Source organism: Helianthus annuus, chromosome 15 (assembly GCF_002127325.2).
Source record: "Helianthus annuus cultivar XRQ/B chromosome 15, HanXRQr2.0-SUNRISE, whole genome shotgun sequence".
NCBI classification, from domain to species: Eukaryota; Viridiplantae; Streptophyta; class Magnoliopsida; order Asterales; family Asteraceae; genus Helianthus; species Helianthus annuus.
The window spans coordinates 79,984,642-79,995,472 of NC_035447.2; the positions used below are offsets into that span (position 1 = coordinate 79,984,642).

At 37.1% G+C, this 10,831-nt stretch overlaps 1 protein-coding gene and 1 long non-coding RNA gene across 4 annotated transcripts; both read right to left on the reverse strand.

The window, feature by feature from the left end:
• Positions 1 to 799: 799 nt before the first annotated feature.
• LOC110874282 lies at positions 800 to 3,594 on the reverse strand. 2 transcript variants are annotated; one of them, XR_002555807.2, is made up of 5 exons: positions 3,240 to 3,594; positions 3,067 to 3,135; positions 2,814 to 2,947; positions 2,388 to 2,481; positions 800 to 1,913 (listed from the first exon to the last, which is right to left on the reverse strand). It is a non-coding gene; the product is annotated as an uncharacterized LOC110874282 (long non-coding RNA). The 2 variants fall into 2 exon arrangements; XR_002555806.2 differs by lacking the exons at positions 800 to 1,913; positions 2,388 to 2,481 and having other exon boundaries at positions 2,650 to 2,947; positions 3,240 to 3,592.
• A 3,363-nt stretch (positions 3,595 to 6,957) lies between these two features.
• Positions 6,958 to 10,554, reverse strand: LOC110877551 (la-related protein 1C). Of its 2 annotated transcripts, none has more exons than XM_022125701.2 (6): positions 9,752 to 10,554; positions 8,625 to 9,186; positions 8,405 to 8,534; positions 8,219 to 8,309; positions 7,815 to 7,886; positions 6,958 to 7,629 (listed from the first exon to the last, which is right to left on the reverse strand). In XM_022125701.2, exons 1-6 carry the CDS (start codon positions 10,142 to 10,144, stop codon positions 7,513 to 7,515), a joined length of 1,365 nt encoding a protein of 454 aa, XP_021981393.1. In that variant the 5' UTR covers positions 10,145 to 10,554; the 3' UTR covers positions 6,958 to 7,512. The 2 variants fall into 2 exon arrangements, with proteins under 2 accessions (XP_021981393.1, XP_021981394.1); XM_022125702.2 differs by having other exon boundaries at positions 8,405 to 8,531; positions 9,752 to 10,548.
• Positions 10,555 to 10,831: the final 277 nt, after the last annotated feature.

The window sequence follows — 10,831 nt, forward strand, 5'->3', positions numbered from 1 at the left end:
GTTTCCATTATCTATTGACCAAAATGCAAACAGATGTTCAAACCACTGTTTGTTATTGTACTTCTTTACAAAATTACATAGAATTCAAGAAAACGAAACTAAGAAATTTACGAATCTAAAAGCAACAATTTAAAATCTAAGAACAACACCAAGAAATTTACGAACCTAACAGCAAAAATTTAGTGCTTTTAGCTTAAAATTTAGTGCTTTTAGCTTTAAACTCCATCAAAGTATATCTTCGACAATCGCCATGAACTCCACGGAAGTACTCAATGCATCAACAACAGGATTTATAGAAACCTGATCTCTCGTGAACAGACCAAGATGCAGTACATGAAAACACTTCTTCAGCTGTTGAAGAGTAGCCCTGTCCTCATATACTTAATCCTTAACTTTGTTCATAAAGAGCTACTTTAAACCAAACTTTATGCTTCTTTTAATACAAAAAAGGCAGGAAAGACCATTACTCTAGTAAGATAAAATCTTATCTTACAGCAATAGCAGATGCTTTCTTGCGTTTAATAGGAACTACTGCGGCTTCTACATCATCATCATCTGCCCAGAGTCATATATAATCATCATTTAGTCACCAGTAAAAATTATTTTAAATGTAGATTTAAAAATATTTCTTTGTGTTTAATTTAACTTTATGCTTCTTTTAATACAAACCTATAATAACCCGCAGCAGATTGTATGAATTTCAAACAACTGTGATTAGACTGAAATATAAAGTGAGAATTAGAGTATATCACTTCAAAATAAAAAAACTAAAAAAATCAAAATTGGAGTAGTAAAACACACATACTTTAAACGATGTTGGAACAATGATACTGGAAACAACCGTAGAACAATCATCATCATCTGCAGCAGATCATTCACAATCATCATTTAGTCACAACTCAAGTAACAAAACTTCAGTAAAAATCAAAAACAAAAACACATACCATTATCAAGGGAAACCACATATCAACTTGGTTTTAAAAAGCGAGAGGCGCACAAAAGCGACGAGGTCTAAAATTGAGGCGCGAAGCGCAAAGCGCAAAAGCGGTGGGCTTTTCGTACCCGAGGCGCAAGATGTTTATATAATTTTTATTATATATCCCATACATATCCCATAGGTTTTTAGCTTCCTTTAACCAAAATATAGCTATAAGTAAGGCTTTTATACCATTTTAATTACATGTACAATTCAAAAAACCCAAGGTACAACATTTTTATGCAGTAAAATGCCTAAGGTACATAAGGCACGCGCCTCAGGTCAAAAAGCCCACAAAAAACATCAAAATTTGCGCTTTTTGTTCGCTTCCTGTAAAAACATAAGGCGAGAAGCAAAAAAGCCCCAGACCCTGCGCCTTGTTGCGCCTTGCGCCTAGGCGCGCCTAGGGCGCGCTTTTTAAAACCAAGCATATCAACAAAATTTTTTTCTGAAAATGGGTTAGAGAGAGCTTCAGTTTTCTGTTATCCTTTATGAACAAATGCCGAGTATTGAGAAGAAGAGATTTGAGGGATAGATACATATCGTCCGTTCAACTTACAACTCTCCCATCAAAGAAGGTAGCACATTCAACTTTTCACGATGTTGCAACAATTATACTGCAACATCGATATTGAAAGGTTGATGTGTGATGGGAAGCTTCATTGAAACGACGATGTTGGAACAATGATACTGGAACGATGATTATATAAAGGAGCAGTGGTTAGTTATAATAGTCCTTAGCACATGGAACTTTAACAGGGATTTGTCTTCAACAGTGGATAGGCCTCATCAGTCTTTAAGTCCATTAGTCTTTATAAGGAGCAGTGGTTACTTATAACAGTCCTTAGCATGAACAACTGTTATAACCATTCCATAACACTTTGAGAGGAAGCAAGGGTCGGTCTATTTGATTGAGAGGAATAATTGCATTATATCCCTGTTGAAAATAGAACTGATAAATTTAGGGAAAGTGAGGTTGAAAGATGATAACCCAACAGTGGAGGATCTCATTCTACAGCTTCGATAAATTAAGGGTATTCTCATATAATGGTTCCTGGATGCTTCTAAAGAATCCGCACTTTGGACATCTGTTGTTCTTCAAACATCTATTATCTACTATCTATTATCTATTCTATCTATTATATATAATAAATGAAAGTTATTTGGCGCCAAATAACTTTCATTTATTATATATAATAGATATAATAAATAATAGATAATAGAAGTTTGAAGACAACAGATGTCCAAAGTGCCGCTTCATTGGAAGCATCTAGGAAGAATTATATGAGAATACCCTTAATTTATCGAAACTGTAGAATGAGATCTCCACTATTGGGTTAACATCTTTCAACCTCACTTTCCCTAAATTTATCAATTCTATTTTCCAACAGGGATGTAATGCAATTATTACCTTATTTAAGATACCTTCAACTGCATCTTCTGATAAAATCAACATTCATTTCACTCAAATGATCCCTTCAACTGCATCTTCAATGATGAACTATCTAAAGAAATGGATGAAATCATCCAAAAATACCCAAAATAAAACTAAGTAAACCATCCAATATTCTTGAGTACTCACCACTAAAGTGATGACCAATATAAAATCAAACCCTAAAAGCATACAAATCATAATTATATGAAAGAAACAAACCAAAAAACTTGTTGGGCAATTAAAATTAAAAGGATATCATACGCAATATTCAGGTAATTAGAATGGCCATTTTTACCTTACTTGACAACAATAGCAAACAACATCAAACAATAATAGCAAACAACATCAAACAATAATAGCAAACAACAATAGCAAACAACATCAAACAATAATAGCAAACACCTGATGTTGAATCCACTGTAGATGCTGAACCACTGCTGTTACAAACAGATAATACCTCGGGAACTGGAAATTTAAAAGGATCGGCTTCAAAGGCTTCAACAATCGGAAGATTCAAATCTCAAGCAAATGAAACCCTAATTTCAAAAAGAATAATCGGTGAACATATTCAAAGATCAATAATCAACAGATGTTGTATTCATATCATCACCGTTATGAAAAAAAACCCTTAGTTTCTGAACATATTCAAACATACCAGTTCATGGCGGAAATCTATCCGCAGGTAAGCGGATTTCAAATTTGATGACCATCGATGACAACAACCCTGGAACCATATGATGAGATTACGAGTAGAAATTAGGGTTTAATTAAAACTTTGTATGAAAATAAGAAGAAATCAACACAGATCTATAAACATACAAATCAAACCTCAAATGGAAGAACCTAGCCGACGCAGAAGATGAAAGAATCTTCCCAACTATAGCTCGGGATGATAATTACAAAAGCCAGATATTACCTCTTCATGGTATAGTCAGACATGAAAATTACAAAGGTTGAATGATTCATGATGAGATGATTTGGTTTGATCTTTGATTAAGAAGGCAGAAGAGTACAGGAGAAGGAGAAGGAGAAGAAGATTCAGATCTAGGGTTTGGAAAAGGAAAAAAAAGGAGACGGATGGAGTATAAAAGGGATGGAAGTGTGGTACTGTTGGACGGGAAACCAGAACTGAGGATGCCCTAATTAAGTGACGCGTGGCCCAAATCACTTTCATTTATTATATATATAATATATATATATATATATATATATATATATATATATATATATATATATATATATATATATATATATATATATATATATATATATATATATATATATATAAAATGTTGTTACCATTTGACAACGGTAAAATCTCGAAAATATCGCCGGGCAAGAGCGTTGTCTTTACAACGCCAAACAACAAAATTTCAAAAAAAAAAAACGCCTCGGGGGCCGAGCCTGGGCGTGTTTGGGCGTTTTCTGGCTAAGAAACGCCCCATTTCCTAACGACTACGGTCTAATCACAATTTCAGTTCAGGTGACCACTGCAAAAATCAACCTCTTCCACCACCACCACAATAATCAACCTCTCCCACTGCAACCATCACACAACCACCACTGCAGCCATCACAACATGGAAATACATAGGATTCAATAGATTATTTTATCATAAAGGGGAATTTATCCAAATCAAACCTCTAGCCATGGGCCAGAACATGATTACAGGAACATCAGTTCATTCATACACCAACACTATCGAATTTATAAGAACCAAATGCAAGTCTGCATCGATTTGATCTGCAATTGCAAGTTTACATCGAATTGATAGCCCCTAAATCTTCATCAAATTCTAGCCCCTAAAAAATCGTTGTACGAATCAGATCTGCAGGCCAAAGCTCAATCGCTTAAAATGCAACTTCAAACCGATCACACGAATTGATTCACACTTCGGGTAAGCTTTTCCGGCAGCGGGTTCACCAGTACCAGATCTAGGGTTTTGTGACCGAACAGTGGATACGATTTAGGCATTTTCTCAACTGGTACTAGATCTAGGGTTTTATAGCCGTTAACACCGACTTGCAACTGATTGAACGGTGAAAGCGAGGCGGTAGTGGTAGGTAACCGCAACGACAAGTAGGGCGGTGGTGGTGGTTGGTGGTGGCTGTGGAGAACAGGTAGAAATAGAGAGGTAGAGAGAGGGTAGTGGGTTTTGGCCGGACTCTGGTGGTGGTGGGAAGTGGTGGTGGTGGGGGTGGGGTTTTATATATAGTGCATGTTTGGGGTTCCTTATTTTGAAGAAAAAAGTCCTTTTACATGCCCAAAAGTCCTTTTTTTGGGTGTTTGTCTTTCCTTTTTTAGCCCAAAAGTCCTTTTCCAAAGGCAAAAGTCATGTTTTTCTAACTTTTTGTTTCCAAAAGGACTTTTCTAAAAGTTGAAAATAAGTTAAGCCAAACATGCCCATACATGAATGAGGAAGATGGAGTTTTAAAAAGGGAGGGGAAAAAACAATAATGTCCTCATGTGGGTCCTATGTGACCAGACTTAACTGTAAAATAAACTGAGTTAGGGCTAAAGGACTTAAGGTGCAAGGGTTTGTGAATATCGAGTATGTTTTTTTTTTTGTACTTTTTAAAGGTAAAGGAGTTTGCAATTTAGTATCAACGTAAAGGTTGGTTTTTGTAGTTTACTCTTATTATTAGATATTTCACTTTATATCAAGAAAAACAATTAAAGTTTTTAAAAAGAAAGTGCAATACACTGTCTGACATTTAGCTAATAGAACTTAGACTTTTTTGTAAACCATATTTGTTAGATGGTCTATTGAAAATATATCCTTCTTCTTCGTCCTATCTATATCATCTTGTCACCAATTAAAGTTACCCCTGTAAACCGCACAAATTCAAAAAAATTTCTAGTGAGCACCTCTTTTTTCACTTTTTAACCTTTTTTAACTCTCATTTTCCCAATGTAAGGGGGCGATTGCAATATTTTATGGGGGGTGTTTGGGATTTTCGCAAACCTCTTACACTAAGAAAATTATTTTTAAAGGGGGCACCCGTCCACCCAAACCATGCTCTAGGTCCACCCCTGGTCTTGGTCATACAGTGGTTTGTGTTGGCTAAAGGTCTCACTTAGCGTATGACGTGGTTTAGAAGTAGAGAATTTGGTAACGGGTCGAGTTTGGTGAAACTCGTTGTATGGGTAGTTATCGATTTGGGTGTGTGATGAGCAAAGACGATTTTGGAGTTTTGGTGAATTCAAGTTCAAGCATTTAAGTGATTTGGTATCGATTTAATTACTTTAAAAATATAACTCTTAGAACTCACTCAGTGTGTGATTTGAGACCTGGAGCTCTTGGTAGCAGATGGTGCCACTCGTGACTAGTGAGTGCGGGCACTCGTTCTCGCTTTTTAATCTTTAAACAAATCGATGTATGTTTTGGGGATTTGCGTTACTTAATACAGTTTGTTATTTAAATTCTGATACGTATTTTGAAAACCATTATGATGTCCAACTTTAGGGTACTGGGTTCGGGGCCTTACACTCGTGTTGTTCTAAAAGGAGGAATTAAGAAGAACGATGTGCCTCCAACACTCGGGAAATATTCGAAGTAACATAGAAAAAGGAAGGGAATAACAAAAGCGGACACCTTGTTGGTTGGGAGCGAATATGATCAGGGCGCATTCAACAAGAACAAAACGGACATCACCTGCATCATAACGCTTTAAATGGAAAGTATGTAGCAGATCTATCAACAGATCAAAGTTAGCTATAGGGACAAATAGCATTAATGATGCCTGAACCCTCTTGCACCAGAAGGAATGGAACACCCTACGTTTATGGGTTCAACCCAAGAAACTTGACCACAAGGCTCTAGGAATAGAACCAAAGGCTTGGGCCCGAAGGGTCACCAACACTATAAATACCACATACTACTTTAAGTAAAGCCACATATCTTATTGAGCTCAAACCTCTCACACTTTTTTTTTTTTTTGAATGGCTAAGCTTATTTCCCCTAAATTCTTTACTTATTGTATCTTCAAGGATTAAACTTTGGTCTCCCCACAAGAGGTAATTCCTCTTGACCACTAGGCCAAAGCCTAAGTGGCTCAAACCTCTCATACTTATCATCTTTACTTTCACTCTTATACATTTATGCTACGATTAATATATCCCGTACAACTACTGACTTGAGCGTTAGAGTGCCCTTGGAGCGCAAGCTCCAAGGCCCTCTAACGAATTTCTTGTGGTTGCGGCTCATGAGCTTGAGAATAATAAATGATATCGCAACACCAACAAGCCAAACCTGAACCAGATGATTCACTTCTTCGACTGCCCCTAGGTTATGAGCCTTACGAGCTACCAAACTGCTCTACCCTTCGCTGAATAGAACTAAAAACTACTATACAAGCAAGGATGGCTAAAATTTGTGAAAACCTTTTTTTCCTTCTGAAGTTCTGATTGATGGTGTGAACAAAAAACGCTCTTTCAAAAGTACATATCTAACCCACTTTTAGAAATAGTGTGTATTATCATGTATGTATACAAGATGAGCGCCAAGACAAGATCAAATCATGATACTCAACACACGACCTGCAGATTTATGATCAAATATGTCACCAAAGACAACCACATCCCACAAGTCCAAATTACCTGCATCTGCATCACATCAGACCTGCACAAATTTGGAGGAAGAAACCACCAAATTCTTCCCCAATATCATCTAAATACAACCAACCACAATAGAAAACACACAACCATGATGGAAAATAGGTCCAAAAAAATAAATAATAAATCCAACAAAATCAAAGTCAACCATCTCCAAAGTCACAATAACTATATCCACTTTATGTTTTATACATATATATAAATATAATTTTTTTTTTGTTTTTTTTTCCATTTTTTTTGTTTTTGTTTTTTTCATTTTTCATTTTTTTTTTGTTTTTTCCTTTTTTTTTTGGTTTTTTTTTTTCCATTTTTTTTTGGTTTTGGATGGTTTTATGTGTTTAATGTGCCTCTCAAAACATCATTTCCATCTCCCAGTGAATCTCCACAGAAATCCAAGATAGCCCGCATTATCATCGAGGTCTTGTGTGTGTGTGTGTGTATATAGATATTTGTGCATGTATATCACATATAATTATTCTCATATCCCTTAAGCCACTGGGGGCGGGTCACCTCCACCAGGTTGTGAATGGCGCCCCAATGAATCTTGAACACCTGGAGGCATAAGCCACCTCACCCAGTCATCACGCCGCCTCATCTTGTTACCCTGCAATATCAATATCTTAATCATCTCTGAGTTCTAGACTTTGTAAAAAAGCCGGTATGAATGTTTGTCAAATTTCAATCAATAAAGGCTAAAACGGTGTCACAGCTAAAATCTTTCCCAAAAAAATTAAAGAAATTAAAATTATGAACAAAGGTTTGACTGAATTAAATGATAATAATGCGCACCTGAACTTCCACAACAGTTGATTGCTGCATTACATCAAGTATTAGTTGAACATTATCAGTCAGACACAAAACCTGCAATAAGAGAATAATTATTTATCTTTTTCATATGAAAAACTAAAGAGACAATAGTAATGCAAAGCGTTAACATTTTGACCGCTAAGAGGTTAATAAAGTGAAAGTATAACTTCAAGACGGATAACAGATACAACTGCTAACGTTGTAATCTTGCAAATCAGAGATTAAGCTTCGGAGCACAAGGCTAGTTAATTATGATGTCACCGAAACAATTTACTGCTAAGTCAACTTTTAAAGAAGAAGGATAACATAATATAATGTAACCGGTAAAAATACTAACTTTGTATTCATTTTCAATAAACAGACAATTAAATTAACAAAATACTCACTTTATTAAAGCCTGCAATAAAATTAACAGGAACCCAGCCCTCTTCATCCATGCATCGTCTCAAGTATATATCTTTGACCAAATTATCAATACTGCAAAAAACAAACAGCAGAAAGGTTAACTGTTAACTCATTAAATATATGATATATTATCACTAGGTGAACTTTCTGACAATAAACCGCGATACCTAAAGTAGAATTCGATTTGTTTCCTTATCTTGTCAGGCAACGGATCTAGAACCGGAAAGTAAATTGGAGCAGGAAAAAATGATGTATGTGGTGGACCATGAAAATAAATTATACCAGATGCAGCATCTGCTAGTACATATAAACCATCACACGTAATGAGAATAAATATATACATAAATAAACAAATAAATAGACAAAACCCAAGTAACAGATACTCACCAGGGTACATGATATTGCTACCAAACGGTCGCACTGGCTGGGGCATTGGTGGATGAATAAATGGAGTTGAATTATGCGCAGACGGTCGTATGTAACCACCCCTGTGGTAACCACCTCTGTGAGGCTGCATAGTGGTATCCTTGTTGTTAAAGTTTCTATGTTGATTCCGTTCCTGATAGCCCCGACCCTGACTCTGACTATGGCCGCGTGGATGTGGCCCACCATAGCCTCTTTTATATGCATTCTGTTGATAGTGATGGTCATTACCACTGTTTGGTTGTGAGACAAGACCGCCTCGTGGTGGCTCCTTGTATGTATGGTCTTTTGGATAAGGATCAAGAACCATAGCAGGTTTTACAGGCGGATTAGTAACAGATTCAACTTTTGATTCTTGGCTTGCTGGTGACCGCTGAGAAACCCTTCCCGTTGATGATAGATCCGCACCCGAAATCCCACTGCCTCGCCTCATCGACCTCTGCGCAGAATGTGTTACATGGTTTGGAGTAGAAGCAGGATTCACACTTGAAGGTTTATGTGATGAAGAAGATGAATTTGCAGTCACCTATGATTTAAAATTTAATAAACATACATATAAATACAACACAATAATATGAACTCTATAGTCTTTTGTGGGATCCCCCACTATTAGGGTGCTACTTTACATACACCACCCCCAAATCCTTATATGGGCGTATAATTGGCGAAAAATGATCATACAGGGCATATGGCCTTGTCAATGGTGTTTTCGTTCACATCAGTCACTTCTGTGTCATAACACATTCTACGGTCCATTATAAGGTCCGTATAAACATTTTGACCCATATGATGCAAGTCATTATACCAGCCCAAATCCTTATACGGGTCGTATAATTGATGAAAAAGATCATACAGACCATATGGCCTTGTCAGTGGTGTGCTCAATCACATCAGCCGGTTATGTGTCGGTCTAACACATCATAAGTCCCGTATAAACATTTACCACCTCATACGATCTATTATTACCAGTTAAATTGCCTGAATAACCGTATAATTTGCTCCTATATTTCTGACCTAACTTTATCCACAATAAAATTAACCATATAATCATCGATAATCACAACAACTGAACGACATAATATTACAAATACCTGTAACGAATCCGATGAAGACGATGAACTAGCAGTCTTAGTAGACTCGCCGAGAACCGGCCAAGAAGCCACATCCATAACCGGACTGACAACCTCAACCACGTTTGCCGGTTTACTCCACACCGGCTTCTTCACCGCATTACCACCGCCGTCGGAACTCTCGTCGGAACCACTCGCCGTATCAGTTGAACTTTTCACGATTTGCTCCTGAATAGGTGACGACGAAAACGACGCCGTTTCGACCGGAAAACTAACAGAAACCACCGGAGGAGACAGTTCATCGTTTTCATCGCGTACGACCGTAATCCGAGCCGGAGAAACCCTAACCGAACGCTCCGGCGACCTGTAACCGTCGCCGCCACCGTTTTCCGACCGTAGGTTTATCGAAGCCATGAACGTAGCGGTTTTTAAGCTTTTAATTGCAACAATCAAGCCTAAGAAACCTAAAATCACCGAATTTTCTCAACAAATATTGACGTTAATCGAACTCGAATTATACGATCCTTCGCCGGAAAGTTGATCGGAGATTTTGATATCGGAATCAAAACAAAACGATTAAAACTAGTGTGTGTAGTGAAGATGAGTACATGAACGGTTAATCAATCGAGAATGCAGTTGATCCGAAGAGTTGACGACCGTCGGATCGGAGAATATTACGATGAGTTAGTTACGGCTCTGCAGAGACACACACAGCACGGTGGTTTTACACATACAAATACAGACGACGGAGGGGTTTTGGAAATTAACGTGGTTTTCCTGAGGGTGAAAGGACGGGACTACCCCTGTAGGAATTTGATGAAGGTTTGGATTTGTGGGGTTGGGTAGGTGAAATTATCCGGAAGCTGTTCAGGTTTTTCCAAGAAAATAATAAGTTTTAAATTTTAATTTTCAAAAATCGCATCAGATAAAGGTAATGTAATAAAAAATTGTTACTTAAGTTGATATAATTAATCAGGAAAGGATAAAATTAATTATCATGAAACTTTTGTTAAGCTATACGGTGTGGGGCTTGAGTTAGCGTGAAAGCCCTTCCATGTCAGAACACCACACCGCTTCATGGTAGAGGCGGACCTAGGGCTT

What these genes read in the sequence shown, in the direction of transcription:
- LOC110877551 (XM_022125701.2), bottom strand. Translation starts at nt 10,144, where the DNA reads ATGGCTTCGATAAACCTACGGTCGGAAAACGGTGGCGGCGACGGTTAC. An exon ending in TTATTGCAGGCTTTAATAAA is followed by an intron (nt 7,887 to 8,218) that starts GTGAGTATTTTG and finishes CTCTTATTGCAG; the next exon opens with GTTTTGTGTCTGACTGATAA. An exon ending in CAACTGTTGTGGAAGTTCAG is followed by an intron (nt 7,630 to 7,814) that starts GTGCGCATTATT and finishes TTGATATTGCAG; the next exon opens with GGTAACAAGATGAGGCGGCG.